This window comes from Astatotilapia calliptera, chromosome 16, assembly GCF_964374335.1.
Source record: "Astatotilapia calliptera chromosome 16, fAstCal68.1, whole genome shotgun sequence".
Classification (NCBI taxonomy): domain Eukaryota; kingdom Metazoa; phylum Chordata; class Actinopteri; order Cichliformes; family Cichlidae; genus Astatotilapia; species Astatotilapia calliptera.
Genome location: NC_137437.1, coordinates 24,999,786 through 25,020,990, shown reverse-complemented (window position 1 = coordinate 25,020,990; position 21,205 = coordinate 24,999,786). Strand labels below are relative to the sequence as shown.

The following is a 21,205-nucleotide window of genomic DNA, read 5'->3' as shown; positions in this document are numbered from 1 at the left end:
CTACCATACAGTACTGTGGGAAAACCTTCAGCTACCCCTCGTTTCGTTATATTTTGCTTCCATTTAGCCTGTCTTTCTTGTAATTTTCAAAGTGGTGCTTAGCGGGTGTTCTCCAGACTTTCTGAAAGTTCTCTGGACATAGCTACTTTTATACTCTATTTAAGCATAAAAAGGCACCTAACTCAAAGGATGAACCAGTGTTGTGTCTACATATAACAGAAAACTGAGCAAAGAAGTGTGTTTAAATTGTATCTTTAGGCACTTTAATATTAGCAGTCTGTCCCAAAAACATTTCTTTAGCCAAATCTACTAAAAATTCCAAAGCTAACACAGACTGGCATAAAAAACAGCAAGAATGTTATTCCTTAAAATATGGGATCCAGAAAAGATCTGAGAGATTCATCTGGTCCTTCAGCTGAATTTCAGTTGTTCACTGAGGCCTCATTAGACATTGTCTCGGTGGAAGGGTGGCTGTCAGGAAGCCATTTTTTAAGGAAGAGGAAACTGGAGGGAAAGGGTGATGTAGTGATGAACCCAGATATTCAATTTTTGGTTCAAATCATCGTCAGTATGTGTAGAGAGGGCCAGGAGAAAGGTAAAACAGTGTATATAGCCATCTGTGAGATGCAATGGAGTCTCTGCCCTGGCAGGATTTCAGCCAGTGGGGACTTTGATCTTTAATGGGAAACAGCTGATTGGTAATGACTTTATTTCTCCCCATGGCGATGATCCAAAACACAGTCTTCATGCAGTAAAAGAATACTTGGATGACAAATCGGACTGGCCTCCCCAGATCACAGAGAGCCAGCCAACATCCAAAAAGAGCGTTTAATGTCCTTTAAGAATCCCAGAGAACTATTCCTGAAGGTTATTAAAAGAAATTACAACAAAGTTTGCCTAAGAGAGTTCAGACTGTGATGAAAGATGGCCATACGAATGCTTGACATAATCATCTTAAACCATGAAAATGTAAAATATTTTCATTGTGTCATTGTACAGGGAAACTCTTCCAAGTTTTGTTTTCTCTTATTTATTTTTGAATATGTGTTTAGACTGATGTGTTTTCTGATCTGATTGGTAACTTATTGACTGGAATAAGACTCAGAAAACATCCCCACAGTCTGAAATTCAAACGTGTTTCAGGAAATAACTCCATAAAAAGGATCAAATCCATGTGGATGCATTTTTCAGCTAATCATTACTAGCATTACCTGCTGCAGGACTTGCCAAAGCAAACACGAGATCCTTGTGCAAATGCTCCAACACATCCCGGAAAGGTGAGCAGTAACCGCATGCCTAAGTTGCCTGCTGGCAGCTGACGTATCCATATGACGAACACGTTGTAATACTGAGAGGATTTAAAGAAAAGTGGGAAAGTGGAATGGATTTATTTTTTCTTTAATTTTTTTAAAAAAAATTACAAGCAGTGGATGAAATGAGATTGTGAAAGGTAAGGTGTCGCTGAGTTAATCTAGCTAAGAAGCTGTTTGAAAGAAGACCGCCACTCACACCAAACTCTATTGAGAAAACTGCCAATTTTAAGACTAGAGCACATCTCGGTTTTCATAATAGCGTATATCACCAGGAGCTTATTTTGAAATTGATTACACTTTCTGATATGCTGTCTTTCCATAAACATAACTATTATTATTGTTATCATTCATTTCAACATTTTGTTTTCTAACTAGGAAACAATGAATTCACATGTTTGTTATAATTCTTCGTTTATTTATCTGGAAACAGAAGCCTCTGAGGTAAAAGCAGTGACGCTAACAACTATTTACTGTTTGTCGCATCGCAGAGGAGCACACCCTGCTGCATCCGGGTGTCCACAAGCTGCACCTGTTGCTGTTTAACCAGGATAAACAGTGCTATTCTTTCCAAGACGACCGCTACAAATGCCTGTGCTACCGTACTGTTTACTATGCCAGGAAAAACCGTATGCTCCAATCATAGATTATATATCTTCACAATTATGAGTGTTTTGAATGCGGCATGCCAGAATTACCCAGTAACATGCTGTGATATTTCAATTTCTCAGTAGTTTCTGAACGGAAATGTATTAGACTAGTAAGTAAGAAGGAAATCCAGTTTTATCGGATGTTTTAATTGGGATATTATACATGTTTTATCCTCTTATTCCTTTTTCTAGTTTTAAGTCTACACTTTACGATATTTGCCGAGGAAAAATCATATACATGATAGTACATCATTATGTAAAATATGTTTGGGGGTATTTTCTGTTTTGGGGTGGGTTTTTTGTCTTCTCGGGGGATTACTTCTTATAAAATACACGTTTAAGACAGAAATGTTCTAAAATATAAATTAGAATATTTGACAAATCTGTCACAAACGTGTTTAAATTTAAAAATATATTGTTATTTAAAACAAACTGTATTGACTTTTTTTCCCCCAGATGTGAAATCCTGGACTTTAAACCTCTAAAACTTTTTTTTTATTCAGGAGTGCCGGGAATTAACTGTAAGTTGGAAAATTTGTAAATTTCAAAACTCATAGATAACATTATAATGATATTTTAGCTTTAAAAATGCGGATGGGTTAACCATTATTGAAACTGATTTTTGGTTCTTACCAATATTGTTATTTTAGGGCACAGACCTTACATTGGGTGGTGATGTAATACATTTGTTAAGCACTGTACCTCTAGCATCCAGTAACTCACTAAGACCATTATTTTGGTACACTATATGTCTTTTAGAGTGAATCTAGTAGTATGTGATCAAAAAAGTTTTTCAATATTAAAATGCAGATTTTATTTTGTTGTTTTACATCCAGCCTGTAAATATAAACACTGTAACTCTCCAGGCTGCAATGGAAACCCTGCCAGCCGGTTGGACGGTGTACACCTGTGAGCAGGAAAGAGCTGAGACAGGCCTGTTGAAGGGAGAATCTGACGATACTAAAGAAAACACACATATTCAAGATCTGTTCCATGAAGATGCAAAGGCAAGATGTTCAGTGTGTCAGCTCAAATGAAACAATTTGTAGGATCATTGCAGGCTGTTGTTAAAGTGACTTCAGATAAGCCAGTGCTGCTACGGTTGTATTTCTGTGTTTAGGGTTTTCAGCAGTCTAATCAGCCATGGTGGAGGATCAAAGTATTTGTGTGGGAGCCGGTGCTTTTTGGCACCTGGGATGGAGTCTTCACCACCTGCATGATCAACATCTTTGGTGTGGTTCTGTTCCTGCGTACTGGCTACCTGGTGGTTAGTAAACAGACTATCTTTCACTTTGTGTATTGTAGGTAATAGAACAGCTAATCCACTTTAAACTCTCCCCACGCTAATAAGATGCTAAAAGGCTGAATTCTGTTAAATGCAACTGCCATAATGGGGCTTTAAATATGAGTCTAATAACCGTGCATGGTGGATACACTGCAGTGGAAAAGGATTTTTCACTTCTTGATTTCTTATTTTTGCGTATTTGTCATGTTTAAATATTTCAGCTCAGACAAAATACCTGAGTGAAAATAAATGCAGTTCTTAAGGGTTTTTTTTTTCTCATGGCCCTTTGTGATAAAGTAATTTCCCCTGAACCTAATAACTGGTTGTGCCATCCTTGGTAGTAAGAACTGCAATCAAGCATTTGTGATAACTGGCAATAAGTCTTTGGCATCACTACGGAGGAATTGTTGTCTCAACCTTCTTTTCAGAATTGTTTTGATTCAGCTGCCCTGAATGTTTTTAAGCATGACCGGACATGCTAAAGCATGAATCACACTACCACCACTATGTTTGACTGTTGGTATGAGGTTGTTTTTATGAAATGCTGTGTTAGTTTGACATCAGATGTAACAAGACTCAAGCCTTCCAAAGAGTTCTGCTTTTGTCTTATCAGTCCGCAGAATATTTTTCCATCAAGATTTTTTCTGGCAAACATGAGACGAGCCTTTGTGGTTTTATTGCTCGGCTGTGGTTGGAACTCTTCATGGATGCCATTTTTTGTCCAGTTTTTTTCTTATTGACCTTAAGGCAAGTGAGGCAGTTCTTTAAATGTTGTTCTGGGTTCTTTTGTGACCTCCTGGATGAGTCATCGATGCTCTCTTAGACTAATTGTGGTCAGCTGGCCCCTCCTGACACGGTATACCACTGATCCAAATATCCAAATTATCTGTCTTTGTGGATAATTGCTTTGACCGTGGTTCCACTGGAGTCCCAAATTCACTCCATAAGACTTACAGATGTCAGTGACTTGGTTTCTCATCCGTTCTTGAGTTTCTTTAGATTATGCCAAAGATTATGCCATAATGCTCCAGTTACCACTGTCTATTATTACAATTTATCTGATTATGTGAAACATTTAAGTGTGACAAATATGCAAAACACAGACATCTAGGAAGAGGGTAAATACTTTTCACAGCACTGTAGTAGCAGACTAAAGAATCAAAAATAAATCACTAATCACCAAATTTTATTTTGTATGTTTTCATTTTTATACTTCATAATGGCTTAGCTTCATGTTTGGCTTTCTGCTTTCAGCTCATCCACATTTTTTAGCACAGTTTTTAGCTTCACATATAGTTAAGTATGTGTCATCATGACAATTGATCCAGAACACTGTAATAGCCATGTGTCATCACAGGACACAGCTACAAAGAGACCCAGTGATTGTAATTGCTACATCCGTTTGGCCTTAGCTTGACAGCTAAAATATAGTTTGCTGTGTGGAAAACAGGGTTTCTCTTTCAGAGAGAGACGCATCTTATCAGAAATGTCTGAGCAAATAAAATAAAAAAGTGCTGGTCCACCACACCTGTATAGCATCTGCATGTCTCTTTTTTTCTATTAGATAGAACACTGTAAACAAATACAAGGAGGAGAAAAGAGGAGTGATTAAAAAAATGCGAGAGAATGGAGAAAAAGGTGAAGATAGGATTATTTAAATGAACTGAATACAAAGCACTAAACAGAGCAGGATGTCATGTGCAGAAGATGTGTACAATACAGGTGGTATATTGGCCCAAATATATCCAGTTCACAACTGCAGATGCATATTGTGGTGTAGTTTGTGCAGTGATCACTCTGTACTTTGGATCTTTGCTGTTTCCTAACATTATCCAGGGGAACACAGGAGTGCTGCTTGGGATGGTTCTCGTCTCCATGGTTGTGTTGGTTGCTTTAGTGACAGTTATGTCAGGAATCGGAGTGTCTGAACACTGTGGTGTTGGGAGTGGAGGAATCTACTCCATGATCTCTACCATCCTAGGGGGAAGGGTCGGGGGCACTGTTGGCCTCCTTTATGTGTTTGGGCAGGTGAGTGAATTTGAACACCGCTAAAATTGTTTGTTTGTAATATTTTATCTCTTAAGAAAATCATGGAATGCACAAACTGAATTTCCTTCCTTCTATCTCGTGTCACTATTAATGCTCTCTACCACTCTGCAGTGCGTCGCTGGGGCGATGTACATCACGGGGTTCTCCGAGTCAGTGGCAGAACTGCTGGGTCTTCAGACTCAGTGGGCGGTGCGCTGCATGTCAGCAGCAGTGCTGCTAGGTCTGCTTGGAATCAACTTGGCTGGTGTCAAGTGGATTGTCAGACTTCAGCTGCTCCTCCTGGCTGTTCTGGCCATCTCTACCCTGGACTTTGTCATTGGCACATTCACACACCTTGACCCAGGTAACGACCATCACTATGATCACAATGAAAACGAGAAACAAAAAAAAAAAATCAACAATCGGTTACTGTATCAAAGACGAGAGACAGTCACAGTTATAGTTACATTTTTTCATGCATTAGGAAGATTTGTGGGGAAATTAGGAGGCTAGGATGGCTGCTGGTCAGAAGTAGTTGTAGTAGAGTCTTTAATTTGACTCTTAATTTCTGTAAAAATCCAACATGGCTTTTAAGTATTGTTTGCTGTTAATAAACACCTACTATATATTATTTGATACATACAATTTTTTGTGAGTTTTTGAGACTCACACATCATCAGTGTCATTTTTCCCCCACCCTGAAAAACACCTAAATAAATTGCACAATACATTTTTAAGCAATTTGAAAAAATGCCAGATGCAAGAAATACGATGCAGACTAAAATTCATGTGTGGAAATTAAAATTTAATTAATTATTTTTAAAGAAATTTGTTAAATAGCTCAATAAATTCAGAATCTTCTGGCAATTATGTGATGATTCAGGCTTTAAAGATTTAAAAAGCATTAGTACACAAAACATCTAGAGCTGAAGCTGCCTTTGACTCTTTGAGTGTTTGAGTACCAGATCTCTAGTAGAATATAAAGAGAAGCCTGGCTCATGTTGCAGGGAACACTAGTGTTTCCAGTTATAAATACCAATACTTTATTATGCTGTATTTGTTTTTTTTATATCTCATTCTCCATAACTCACTATTAAATTTTCGGGTGGGGGGGGGGGGGCTTCCAAAGAGGCAGTGTGATGGAAGGAGTGTGGGGACCTGTTGTGACCTGTTTTAGTCAGTAGGTGTAGCTGCAGTATCACTTATTTTACTTATTTTACAGACATTCCTCTGTCCATTAACCTGTTTATTTCTTTCACACTTTAGCGATTAGTTAATGTGTATTGTTATGTTGTATTTTGAGATTTTATTGTGAGTATTTTTTTTGGGTGCGGTGGAGGGGGTCTTTTTTTGTTGACCTCCAGGAAGTCCTTCCCTACATTTCCTGTTCTCACTGATTATCAACTTCCTGCCGAGTAGGAAGAAAAAAGTGTTCCAGGAGTCTTTGAACAACACATTTCACACAAGACCCAAGAGTTCTCACACACATGATAAAACATTCATACATTTTTTTTAAAACGGAGAGATTACCTTACCTGTCTTGTTAGTTTTTGTTGGATTTAGCTCGACTACTTCAGGTGAAATTAAAACCAGACTGCCTACTGCTCTACACCTCCCAACTCCCAGTCTTGTTTAAAGCACACTTGGTAGAGACCAGTTTTCAGCCCTTAAGATCTGTACAACCAGCCATAATGACCACTCCAGATTTTTCCAATTAAGAACAGCTCTGTGTGTGTTTTGGTGACCTAATGGTTGGCAGAGGACCAGCAGGTCTCCATGCTAGCTGAAACGGCCCAGATTAACATGAACTCACTGAACACTGAGACACATCCTGGAGGAAAGGAGCCACCGCCAAAAGCATGTGGTCATAGTTTGATAACATGTCCCCAATTTTCACACGCCATTGTGTAGCTCTATCACAGCTTAGGCATGTCTGGTTAACCACATATTCCATCAAAATTTCACTTTCTATGGACATGATTGCTAATATGTTTGGCAGATATTGCCTTTGTAAACACTGCAATCAGTATTTTCCACCTCTGTCATGATCAGAAAGGCAAAGTTTAGAGTTCACAGATTGTCAATCAGCAGAAAATTATCAGAGTTGGTTTTAATTCTAATGTTTTGCCCCTGTAATGTTTCACTAACTTTTATCCCTAGCAACAAAAATCACAGATATCGGGTGCTGGCTTTGACCATCCCATGTTAATTGTTAGTAATCATTAAGATGAATTTAGGAGTGTTTCTATCTATTTAAGTATCTATGTATATGAACTCTTGACTTACAAACCTGGTTTTCCCATTCACTAAAATGTCAAAGAAGTGGATTGCAGCAAGTCCTTTTTGCAGCACTGTAAGAGTTGGAGTTAAAATTAAAGTGTTGCATAACTGCAGCATGTAACATAGTCCTGAATAGTTCACAAGTCTGTAAGCACAGTAAATTATTCTGACAGTAATGCCGCCCATGTATTGTCTCTGCAACCAAACAGTTTAACCACAAACCCTTCTGATTGTGGTGCATCGTTGAATTACGCTCTGACACGCCTCACCCTGTCCTTATACTTGAAGTCTATTCCCCACAGAAAAGGAAGCCATAATGTGCTCCTTGGGTCTGGGGTTTAGGGTGTTAACCAGACTCACCCACATTTTTGGAAAATGACAAAGAGAGAGAGCCGGAACTGAGATCTGAAGCCTGCTGCTACTCCAGAGACCACCACATCATCTCTCCCTGTGATTCTTACTATAATATATAGTTCTCGATCATCCCAGCAGGACCTGCTCCACCTCTGTAAACTCACAGCCTATGCAACATGCACGGCAATTTATGTAAGTTAGTGTGGGAGTGTAAGAGGTCATTCAGACTGAGGGAGAGGCCTCAGATGTTCATGTAATCTAACTACACATTCAGAGGCATGGTCAACTCAGAAATGAGCCCCACTCTGCCTGTAAACTTGCTCGATACAGAATAAGTAAACTGGAATGAAGACATTCTTGCCTTAGCTCGAGCTGGAAACATAGTAAATAGGCTTATAAAGCTCTACATCTCTACAAAATGCTATGGATCAAATTGAAGACGTGTCAGGACAAGTCTTCTAGCTGTGTATTAAAAAGGATCATCAGCCTAGTGGGAGTTACCTTCTGATTCAGTATTATATATTGGATTCTTTGATGAATAAATATTAGGGGTAATAATGGTTGCTTGCACGCTGCAAACTTCATAAAGAAGGCCCCACATAAAGCAAGCAATTGTCAGTTAATTATGGTAATTAGATGACTTTACTTATTTGGAAACTGGGAAAGCTCCGGGGTATAATATTATATATTGTGGACATCTATGGTCAAAGTTTCCTTCATACACATTTTAATATTACTTTTACAATACTATGCAAAAGTCTTGAGTCACCTCTTATGGATAAATAGGTGGATGGTCTTGAGAAATAGTTCTCCAGGTTTTCTAAAGGACTTTTAGAGTTGTTCTTCAGATATTTCATTGCTTTTTCACTCATATTTAGTCCAGTCCTTGTGCCTGACCATTTTCAGAAGAATGATTTAACACGGACCTTGTAGGAAATGGTTTCAGTGGAAGGGCAGCTGTCAAGAAGTCATTTTTTTTTTAAGGAAAAGAAATGGGGAAGAAAGGCTAAAGTATGCAAAATTGCACAAGAACTGGATTTATGTGTGAAACCTGAATCCAAATGTGAAATCTTTGGTTGAAATCATTATGGGCATGTTTAGAGGAGGTCAGGAGAGATGAACAACAGTGAGTGTCTACAGCCATCTGTAAAACACAGAGGAGGCTCTGTCATAGTTTGGGTCTTTATTTCAGGTAGTGGTGTTGAGGATCTTGTAGATACATAATTAACGAATGCAGAAAAGTACCATCAGATTTTTAATCCACCTTGTTTAAAGCTTCTGCTTGGCAACTTCATTTTTCAACTTGGCAGTGATGTCAAACACACTGCCAATACAACCAAAGTAATACACAATGGCTTAAACGGGGTCTCTGGATCTTGTGTGAAGTCTTATGATGCTGTAGTTTTTAAAATGAGGTGTAGTTTGCAACAGGGCCCAACACAAATCTTTGCCAGCCTATCATTGTTATTATTCCTAGAGAAAATGAGGGGGACAATTTGCAGTGAATGTAGTACATATAAGGATTTTATATTAAAGTGTAATGAATATGTGAATGCTCCAAAATAAGTACTTGGAGGGCTTAGCCGTGAGAGCTGGCAGAGTTGAGCCCACTTGGATGTTGGACTATGATGTTGTAATATGGGTGGGGTGCTCTTGATGCAGTTTGACACTGGCTGCCCTGGGTTTGTTAGATCATGATTGTTTGGATAGAGGGCGATCCTAGTGGGTCACAAAGTGAACGGGAGTTTTTTTGAGCTTTTTTGACCTCATTAAACGCATATGCTAGAGATCATACAAAGCTGGAACAGAGAGTGTATCCAGGCCTTTTCTTTTGGCCTTTTGTAAAACAAAAGGAAAAAAATGAGCATTCTTTTCTCTCTCTCTCTCTCTCTATGTGTCTCTCCCTTTCTCGCTCTTTCCTCCCGCTCTCTGTCTCCCTCTCTTGCTCACTTTCATTCTTTCTCCCAAACTTGGAAGCTGCTGAGCTTCTGAAAAGGGTGGTAACTTCCTTTTGGATAAACATGTCATTAATCTGAGAGAACACATTCTTTCCCATCACAAGATAACCAAGTGGGAAATGTCCGGTTTTGTAACATAGGCGGGTCCTTCAGACTGCGTAGTTTAAATGGCCGCCTTCACACATTCAGCAAACTGACTTGACCTAGAGCCATCCCGGCATGTCTTTAGTCTGTAGATTTGAAAGGTGTCACCGGTTGTTGTTGCCATTTATTTTGACTGAAATAGTCTTTGCAGCATTTATTTACTTGGTGTTATATTGCTGACTATGATGCAGATGTTGTTGAGTTATGGAGGGCTCTAATGACTATGCAAATGTAATGCTGTACTGTTCAAACACCTGGTATATAGTGCTCTATGTTTTTCCTTTCTGTATGCTGTGATTTCTTATACAGTTGATCTAATTTTCTGCACAAAGCGTAGCTTAAAAAGTCAGGAAAAGGCCAAATATGGTGACTGCTTATTAATCTAAGAACACATTATTAATCAATTTGTGAGAGTGATGTGTTTTAAAATCATAAGGTAACTGCTGGCCCTATGTAGCAGCTACAAACATTTTAAGATTGGACTAGACTGCAACATTTGTTGGGTTGTATTAATAGGAAGTGAGAAATAGAAACTCATTATTATAATTGTTCCTTAAACATGTTAAAGAAGCAAATGTTTCTTCTTCTTTATTTTTAAACCAGTTTATTCCCTTATGCACTAGAGAAATAACCATCATTATTCCAGGTGGAGCTGCTATGTGTCCCTTCATGAACTGATTTCAAACAGATGAATGTTACATAAGATAGAAAGTTAAGTATTCTTGTTATGAGTCATTTACAGCCTGGGATTGTGTGTTTGTTGCCTAAAATATTGATACATAAGTAAAAGCCTAACAGAGAGCTGACTTTTCATGTCTAAAGAAAGACCTGAAACTAATTTTCATACCTCTAGCTAATGGAGTTTGCATAGTTTCTTCCTCCTTCATCATCATTTAATGTTCACAACTGTTTACTCAGTGAAGAAATGCTGGTAATTCTCACATGCCTTTCTGTATTGATGTGCTTTATGTGAGTTTGTCTCCACTTTCAGAGCACGGTTTCATTGGTTATTCAGCTGGGCTGCTCAGTAGCAACACTATGCCAGATTATACCACTGGGGAAAACTTCTTTACAGTATTTGGGGTTTTCTTCCCTGCTGCTACAGGTGAGTAGATCCTCAACAACTTCTTTTAGATTTCTGTATTTCACACAAAAAGAAAATCCCAGAATAGGAAAAGCATGCAAACATTCAAATCCTGCTTATCATTCTTTGCTTCATATGCAATGTAAAAATGAAGTTTGCGTTGACAAGCACCTTGTGTACATTTTGTGGTTTGCCCATCTTTGTGTGTGTTGTAGGGGTTATGGCAGGCTTCAACATGAGCTCAGACCTTCAGCGACCTGAGCACAACATCCCCGTGGGAACACTAGCAGCTGTCTTCACCTCGTACGACAACCCCCCAAATCCACTAAAACATACACATATCTATACAGTGCTGTCAAACAGTATTTACCCTCTGCACAAGTTCTTGTTTTTTCCATATCTATCAAATTCACATTTAAATGTTTCAGATCATCAAACAAAGTTTAACATTAGGCAAAAATAGCCTGAGTAAATATACATGCAGTTCAATCCTACCTGCCCTGTGTGAAAAAGTAATTTCCCAATAAACCCAGTAGTTGGTTGTGTCATCCTTAGTTGCAATAACTGCAATCAAGCATTTGTGATAACTGGCAGAACTTGCAGAACTGCTGTGATTCAACAACATTGGAGGGTTTTTGGGGTACAAATGGATTGTATAAGGTTATGTCAAAGCATTTCAATTGGATATAAGTCAAAACTTTGGGTAGACCTCTCCACAACTTTCATTTTTGTCTTGTGAGACATTAAGAAGGTGGACTTGCTGGTGTGTTTTGGATCATTGTCCTGCTGCCTAACACAAGTGTGTGTGCGCTTTAGTGCACGAACTGACGAACTGATGGCCGGACATTCTCCTTCAGGATTTTCTGGTAGAGAGCACAATTCATAGAGTGATGAACTACAGAAGCCATCGAGGTCCTGAAACAACAAAGCAGCCCCAAACCATCACACTACCACCACCGTGTTTGGCTGTTGTTCATGGGAAAGGCGACTCAAACCTTCCAAAATATTATACTTTTGTTTTCATCACTCCACAAAATTTTCTCCAAAGTCTTGGAGATCATGATTTTTGGCAAATGTGAGACAAGCCTTTGTGTTCTATTTGGCCAGCAGTGGTGTTCTTATTGTTGAATCATAAACACTGACCATGACTAGGCGAGTGAGGCCTGAAGTTTTTTAGATGTTGTTCTGGGTTGTTTTATGACCACCTGGATGAGTCGTTGATGAGATCTCAGAGTAATTGTAGTAAGTCCGCCTCTTCTGGGAAGATGCACCACTGTTCTCAGTTTTCTGCAGTTGTGGATAACGGCTCTCTCTGTGGTTCACCGGAGAACCACAGACAGTCTTAGAAAATGACTTTGAAACTCTTTCTGGATGAACAGATGTCGCCGACTTCGTTTCTCATTTGTTCTTGAGTTTCTTTAGCTCGTGGCATGATGTGCTGCTTTTTGAGATCTTTTAATCTAATTCATTTTGCCTATTGAATTTGATCTCAACTTTCCAAAAAATGTGGTTAATCACAGGTAATTCTTGATTTAAGAGGGGGGACAATTATTTTTGCACACACAGCCAGGTAGGTTTGGCTTGCTTTTTCTTCTTAATAAATAAAATCATCATTTAAAAACTGCAATTTGTATTTACTTTGATTATCTTTTTCTAATATTAAAACTTGTTTGATGATCTGAAACACTGAGATTTGATAAATGTGAAAAAGCAACAACTCAGGAAGGGGTGAGAAATACTCTTTAGTGGCACTGTATACTTACATACAAAAACAATGGAAAAATTTACACACCACAGTACGCAATACTTAAACTAGATTAACTATGACTACAGTGATTGTACATTAAGAAATAGAAAGTACAGGAAAACCCTTTGATAGATTCGGTGGATTGATCTTTCAGAAAGGTTTAATCCTATAAGTTTAGATTTTACTCTTGTGGTTTTCTCAGTACACTGAGTGGGTTTTTCTTTTCCATTCACTGGAAAACAAAAGTAACCCGCTCTAAAAACACATCGCTATCAGACATTCACTTGTTGTGACTCAATAGTTGTTAGTAATTCTGCGCTGTACTTTTGGTGACCCACAGGTGGTTCCTGTATCTGGTCTTTGTCTTTCTCCTGGGGGCCATCTGCACCAGAGAAGCTCTACGCTGTGACTTCTTGATAGCTGAAAAGGTAAACTCTTCTCTGTGTTTCCATTCGGCTTTGTGAGGGGGGGCCTTCCAACAAAAGGGGAGAGGTAAGGGGACTTCCCATGGTGTCTCACTATGTTAGTGGTGTGGTTAGTTTGTGTTCTGACTATATAATACTGCATAGCAACATTATATTCATATTATATTCAAATGTGGAAATAATTATCAATTTTAGACTTAGAAGTGGGGATTTTTGGGAGGGGGGGTGGCAGCAATAATTTTCAAAAGTTGGGGGAGGATTACCACTGTGTCGTCTAGTCTATCAACCATAAGTGTTTCAGAACTGGGAGGACCACTTGCTATAGTGCTAAAAGATTTAGTCTTATTTTTGCTTAATGTAGAAAATGTGCAGCTTAATATTTCAGGTTTTTCAGGATAGGAATATGTTGGGCATGCAGATCCCCCCGTTTAGCACCTCTTTTTCCACAGAGCCATGCCACCGTCACATGTGCAGTTGGTGGTTTGGCATTGTCTGACCAAAAAAAGCAAAGTCTTCTCTTGCCTTCCCTGTTGCAATAACATGTGTTTCGCCAAAGCCTCCACTATACAGCTTTAATAGGCCTTTGATGCCTTGTGCACTGTGCACTTCTAACAAATCGGTCATATACAGTGTTTTGTTTTGAGGACAGGGAATGAGAAATCAATGCATAAATTGTCTTCAGAAAGTGTTGCCCAGCTCCAAACAAATAAACTGATCATTTGTCTCTTGGTGTAGCAAACATTCAGCATAGCATTACTGCAAAATGGTAAAAATCTCAAATTCATTATAAAATGATCGCACATGAGTTAGACGTTTTAATAAAATACGACCATTAGATGTTGCTTTGACCAAGTCCTTGACTTGCCCATCAGTGGTGATTTCTCATTGTTTTTATAAGGGGCTGGCTGTAGCGGAACTGGATTGGGCGTAACTGTTGTGAGCTCTCATCCCCACCCATCCTTTTTCACCCTCTGTTTGTTTTCCTTCTTCCTCCAGGTCTCCTTGGTGGGTTTCCTCTTTCTGCTGGGCCTCTACATCTCCTCCCTGGCTTCCTGCATGGGCGGCCTGTATGGAGCACCCAGGATCCTTCAGTGCATCGCCCAGGAGAGGGTCATTCCCTGTCTGGCCTTTTTGGGAAGAGGGGTGGGTGGATAGAGCCATGAAGGGAGGAATGTGTGAACTGAAAACTATTAGCTAGAGTGTTTTTGATGTCAATTGATATTACTGAGGTGTATTCATCAGCTACTAAATTCCCTTACATGCAGAATAACGTCCAATACTATGACATCTAAAACTGATGCTTGCCTTACTTGGAATGAAAAAGGATTCACCAAAAAGACTCATCATTAAAGGATGATTTATGAGTCTAAGGATTGGTTTTCAGTGTCAGTGTGCATATCGTGGGGGAGGATGAACTTGAGAGTAGCTTGAAGTCACCATAACTAGTCAAAGATTAATTTCAGGGTGCTAGTTGATTAAAACAGATATCTGCAGACTGAATTAAAATGAGGGCATCATCATTCTGTATATCTTCACACCACATGTAGACACAAAATGACTGTGAATAAGTTTGACACAGTGAAATTCCCCTAGAACTGAACTATAACAAATTGCATTTTGACTGCAGTACTCTGTAACTGCATGCTTACTGTATTATTCTGTGAATCAAATACAAGTTGTATAGAGTAATTGGGATTGAAGTTGGTTTCTCTGATTGCCCAAAGTAACACACACATACATTGTAAATGAATAAGTGTGCTAAGTCTGGCTCTAAAGGGGGCTGTGGTGTATGGATTCAGAAGGACACGGTCACAGGTCTGCCTAATTATAGAGCAAGCACTCCACAGAAGTGAGTGGACTGACTTTATTGCATCAAAGAGTTACGACACATTGCTGCAAAACACATGCACACATAGTCACGTTAACAACCTGACCTCTTCCACCCCAGTTTTCCTCAGACTTCTCTGGATGGCAGCAGTATCTGACCTCTCTCAGCAGGCTGGAATGAGGCCCTAGACATCTTGGCCCAAATCAAAGCCCCAGAACAAACGCAGGAAGGGAGACGGGCAGGGCCCTGCTCCGCTGTATGCTCTGGAGGCCCTCCAGCACACAGCAGTGCTCCTTAAACAGTGAGATAGGACCTGGGAAATAAAAGCAAACTAGTTAACAAACCACATGTTAAAGCCATTTTTCCATTTTGAGAAAAGCAATTATTGTTGGGGGCATTGTTTTATTCCATTCATTTAATTGTGAATGCTGAACACTATTTAAGTTGTAAACACAAACGTATTCTTTATTTATGCAGTGTGTGTTTGATTTAATTAAATGTAATGTAGGCATACTCATGGAAAAATAGCACCAGAACCTTTCTAAAAGTCGAAATAGCTTTCTCATGGGCGTCACAGCTATCTCATGTCAGACTGGCCAGAAGAAGTCCAGATGAAGTCATAGGAAGATTTTGTGTAATGGATTTTTTTTTATTTACTCAATACGACCCACTTTTTTCAAGCTATAAAGCTTACATTTGTCAGCAACATGAATAAGTAATCATCTGATTGTTACTTGTTGGTAAATCAAACACTGAACATGAACTTTTGAAAACTCAGTGGACAACAGCAGGAAAAGATCACTCATCGGTGTTTTATTTAACTCAGATTCAGCTTTATGTTCGTTTTCATTGTGTCTCTGTTCCTCTGGATTGGTGTTTTCCCCCCTTTGCTCAAAACTAACATCGATTTTACTTGGCAAAGGGTTAGCTGTGGCAAATGTACAAAATCCCAGGAAGAATAAGACATTTTTCTTTGTCACACAAATTGTGTTGAGTTAGAGGCACACAATACGTGCATTTGGTACATTGTAACAGGAATCGCTAATATCGTGTGACCTTTTCTCCCTGACAGAAAGGCCCAAACAAGACCCCGGTGGCGGCTATCTTTCTGACGAGCCTGGTGACAATGGCCTTCATTTTCATCGGCCAAGTCAACGTACTGGCGCCCATCGTCACCATCAACTTCATGCTCACCTACAGCTTTGTCGACTACTCCTACTTCAGCGTGGCCATGACCTCCCACCTTCAGAATAAAGATAAGAGGGACACCGCCATAGTGGGCAAAAGAAACCAGCGCAGGTCCACCAGGCACAGCAGCACGTCACTGATTCAAGCCAATCTTCCAAACTATGGCAGTGATGGCGGGAGTCCGCAGAGTAAAGGCACTCTGCTGGAGTTCACTAGGGACATGGACCAGATATTTCCACCTGTTTCAAATGTGGACTCTGCAGCTGAGAAGACCTCCTGCATGCAAGACATGTACAACACATCCAAGAACAGAAAGGCTACTGCTAAGCAGAAGCTAATGGACAGCTTTGGTTTGGACTCGAACTCCAGTGTTTCCTCAGAAGAGAAAGAAGAGGGGACAAGTTCTGCTTCACTAGCAGAGGAAGACCAGGGGCCGGGTGGAGGAGTAGAGCTCAAGGCTGGAGAGGAGCCTCAAATCACGGGCTATAAAGATATTGGTCACGTTGAACAGGATTTGCCTGCTGAGACTCACAATTACAGCACAGGTGATCAGATTTACCTATCAAACATTAGAATAGATTAAGGTATATATTGTATCATAGAAGCTACCTACCTGTTTGACCCTTTCTTAAATCTTTCAGGCACTGGAGATAAAGCAGAACACCAAAGCTTTGAAATCCAACCCAAGCACAATTCCTTCTATGCAAAGTTGTGTAACCGCTGGATCGCTCTCATTGGGGTATGACAGACATTTGCTGTACAATATTTTGATTTTGTTCTCATGGCTTTCTTGATAGTTTTGGAATAATGTGAACGTATCCTTTGTTTTCTTTCAGGCATTGAGCTCCATATTGATTATGTTTGTTATTCAATGGGTTTATGCCTTGACAAACATAATATTTGCCTTGCTGCTCTTCTTCTACATCGGGAAAACAAGTCCTGGACTACCAAGAGGTGATTTCCACATGTTTATTTTCTTTTTAGAAGAACTAAGTGGATTCAGGATAAATTCATCTCCACTTAATATTTGTACTTGATCTTGAAACTTCAGAGATTAAAGTGCTTTTTTGAGCGCTTCATAGACTAAAATTATAAATTATTGTATTATTAAAAAATAAACATGAATACAAGCATAATGAGTCGTATGAGGAAAACAAAGCACAAAAAGAACAAAAGACACCAAAGTGGGGAAAAAAGGATTTAATCTTGATACCTAATGGCAGTTAGGGTGACAATGCTAGCGTGTAGACATTTGTGTGTTCCTCCAGGGACATACTTCCCTAGACTATCACTGACCCACCATCCAACCCCTCAGGCTAAATGATGCTACAGGCAAACATAATGTTCTCCACAACTTCTCCAGAGTCTTTCACGTCTGTCACATGTGTTCAGGCAGAATTTGCTCGATTGGTGGTTCTGCCAATTCTGGTATTCTATGGCAATTGCTAATTGGTCTCCAGAGTGCCAGACACTGAACACAGGGTACACTAGATGATGTCGACCCCTTAGGCCACCCTCATAAAGTCTCTTTCTGATTGTTTGGTCAGAAACATTCACAATACTGGCCTGCTGGAGGTAATTTTGTAGGGCTCTGGCAGTGCTCATCTTGGTCCTCCTTGCACAAAAAAATACATGCGTCCTACTGATTGGTTAAGGATCTTTTACAGCCCTGTTCAGCTCTCCTATAGTAACTGCCTGTCTTCTGAAATCTCCTTCATGCTCTTGAGACTGTGCTGGGAAACAGTGGACTGGACAATCTCTCCAGGTATCACCTCATGCTGTCAGTGGTGACAAATTCAAAACGTGGAAAAAAAACCCTCCTTTTAATTTCATTAACACCAAAGCAGCTGAAACTGGTTAACAACACCCTCTGCTACTTAACTGACCTGATCAATATCCCAGACGTTTAGCAGACTTGATGCTATACTCAGATTAAAAAGTGTTCCTTTAATTTTTTTTTGAGCAGTGTACATACTGGAAGAATAGTAAGAATAGCTGATTTAAAGGGAACCAAATAACTTTTCCTGTATCTTGAGTTGTTTAATAAGGCCTTTGAAATATTTTTTAAAAATATTTTAAAGCTGTAGTCTTATTTAAAGACTTATGTCACTCTTTAAAGGAAGTGAAGCACTGAAATAATTTCCATTCATCATTTATCTAAAGTAAAAGCAATCTATAAGTAATGTGTTACAAAACTGAACTTGCTGATCCTGTATTTATTTAATTATTTTGGGGGGGATTGTGTGTCATTCGATCGTTGACCTAAACTGCAATCTCACATTTACTGATTTAGATTTGGTTACCATACCATATGTCGTTACGTGACCCAGTAGCATAGTCGGCTGGGAGGTTCACTTGCAGCCTCTTTGCCTGGCAGCTGTTGTGGCTTAGGATTTCTTGAATAGCTGGATGTGACACCCTGCATCTGTGCAATAAACTCACCACATCAGTACGTGCCTCAGCCGTCTGACTCACGACATTTTTGAACACAAGCGTCAAACAAGTGTCAGACATTTGTTCCACAAATGGAGATGTTGCCAATGGCACAGCGCAGTTACTACCTCCTGTGTAGTGGCAGAGCTTCAGATACTCACAGCAGAAAAAGGTGTAAAATTTTAGCAACATTGAATGCAAAATTATTACAGCAGAAAATTATGTATTTCTTCCTGGTAGAAACGTAACGGTCTGGATTTTGATTAATTTGCAGGAATTGCAGCTCAGTTCAGCTTTTTCACGTGGTTCAAATCAACACTGAGTAGCATTTGCAGGTATTTATGATTTTATTTATGCACTGAAAAATCTTGCATCATTGATGTCTATTAAATAATGAAGAAGCCAATTTGAGTTTTATATGTGAGTTTAATTTGCTAAGAGTTATTTCTATGGCTGAACCATAATCCGACAGTGCTTTTATTATAAAATTGCAATGAAATCGAAAACCTCATAAGTTTTAAACTGTAAATGGTGTTGATTTCAGTTTTTGATTATTTTCTACATCGTTACGCCTGAAATTAATTTTTCTGTGTATTCTTCTCTTTCAGTAGAAAAGCATCACCCCGGGATGAGATCGTAGTGACGCCCTCTTTGTCTGGGACTCTGGGGCTGAAAACCAAGCAGCTGACAGAGGAAAATGCTGACTTTGCCTCTCGTCACCGCTGTCATCAATCGTCGTTCATCAGGGCCGACAATATGGTCCAACCACCATTTCACTGACCGAATTAAACACTGCCTCAGTTATGCGTCGCAGCTGACAGCCTGAATACCACATTTACTGCCTCAAACGGTGTCTCATGTTGCACTACGGGCAGAATACTGCTCACATGTTAAGAATCTCAGTGGCTCGAATTGTTTTCCTGTGGTGGTTCAAGGAAATCAAAGCTTTGCACAAAGGTTATGTGGAAGAATAAGATACATCAGAGAAAGGCGATAGCTAAAATGTGCAGGTTTTCATGCAAACAGACAAATGCAGAGATTTATTATTTCCTCTTAATATAAACTTCAACTTTAACTCTTTCATTTTCAACTGGGTTTTTTTTTTTTTTTTTTTTTTTGCCGTTCCATTACTCTAAAATGGCCTTTTAAAATGCAAAACTTTTAAAACATAGTGTATAGTTTATAGATGACAAATACTTTATCTTATATATGGGACTTTTTTTGTCACAGCTGTTGAAATAATAATAATAGCAATAATGAAAAGCTAATCTCTGCCCCAATAACCTGTCCAGTTAGTGGTCCAGAGGTTGGTGAGGATGATTGATAATCCACAATCACTTTATTCAGTATGTTGCTGTCACAAACTCTGGTGCTGCTAACCCAGCAGAGCACAGCAAAGTACTTTACACTCACTACAGCTCATTGATAGAATATCTCTATCATTTTGCTGCATACACAGAACAAGGAGCTGTGTGGGCTGTAAAACTGCAAAAGTCTTCTATAAATGCCGATCTATTTCCAATCAAACCTAAAGCTAATTTCAGCTGCTCCCTTCTCATAAGGGATTGCCATAGTGATTAGCTCCATGTGTTTTTATTTGACAGTTTTACGCTGGATGCTCTTCCTGCCAGGATCTTGATCGGCCTTAGTAACCCATGCCACGAAGCTCTCGGTGGACAGTTTTTGTGCTGATGTTAAGAAGTTTGGAGCTCTGCAGTCACTGAGTCTGTAAGGCGTCGGCGACTTTCATGCCCTTCACACCTCAGAACGCAGTAACCCTGCTCTTACCTTGCATGGTCTACCACTATGTGCCTGAATTGTTTTAGCTCCTAAATGCTTTTGCTTTGCAATAATAATATTGAGACATTTTACAAAGTACTTGTTGTGATAGTGATATCTATTACGCTACCATACTCAAATTCAGAGAGCTCTTTACAATCAGTTTTTTTGAAAAAAATGTTTTTAAAGGTAGACTGCATGGATAGGTGCTTGGTGTTATACACCTGTGACAAAGGGACTAAAAATACTTGAATTCCAAGTCTGTATAATGTGTTCATAGCAAGTATCAAATAATGAGGGTTTTTTTTCCCATGTGTGTAAAGCACTTTAACAGCTCTCCTGGTTAAAAAAAGAAAGAAACAAAAACCTTTGAAGACACTATATGGTGTGAATTAAATGCATGCTAAATGTTTTTGGGGTGTGTTTTTTTTCAGTTACAAGTATGATCTGGAAGTATCACAAAGTTCAAGAGTCAGTGTTTGAGCAAAGCTGTGAAAACCACTTCCTCTTATCCTGTTTCTGTGAAAGCAACGGCCCGCCAGCAGGCACACAAGCCTGTAAACCTACTGATTACTTATTTTCTTATCACTGGGCTGAGCTGTAGAAGGGTTGGTGTGCTTTGTGCCTTTGCAGTGACTAAGAAGAAACCCTGTGCGGTTGGAAAAGTTAGTGACTTTCAGTTGATGCACAATGGCTTGAAATGTGAGCAGTG

At 39.3% G+C, this 21,205-nt stretch overlaps 1 protein-coding gene across 10 annotated transcripts; it reads left to right on the top strand.

Moving 5' to 3' along the window:
• Window positions 1–1,054: 1,054 nt before the first annotated feature.
• On the top strand, window positions 1,055–20,905 carry slc12a8 (solute carrier family 12 member 8). 10 transcript variants are annotated; one of them, XM_080290775.1, is made up of 16 exons: window positions 1,298–1,450; window positions 1,802–1,939; window positions 2,464–2,481; window positions 2,827–2,967; window positions 3,081–3,227; window positions 5,082–5,273; window positions 5,406–5,637; window positions 11,001–11,114; window positions 11,309–11,396; window positions 13,181–13,268; window positions 14,262–14,408; window positions 16,166–16,826; window positions 16,923–17,020; window positions 17,118–17,235; window positions 18,989–19,049; window positions 19,326–20,905. In XM_080290775.1, exons 2-16 carry the CDS (start codon window positions 1,925–1,927, stop codon window positions 19,492–19,494), a joined length of 2,289 nt encoding a protein of 762 aa, XP_080146901.1. In that variant the 5' UTR covers window positions 1,298–1,450; window positions 1,802–1,924; the 3' UTR covers window positions 19,495–20,905. The 10 variants fall into 10 exon arrangements, with proteins under 10 accessions (XP_026001438.2, XP_026001435.2, XP_080146901.1 ...); XM_026145647.2 differs by having other exon boundaries at window positions 19,323–20,905; XM_026145653.2 differs by lacking the exons at window positions 1,298–1,450; window positions 1,802–1,939 and adding an exon at window positions 1,055–1,277 and having other exon boundaries at window positions 19,323–20,905.
• The last annotated feature ends 300 nt before the right edge of the window (window positions 20,906–21,205 follow it).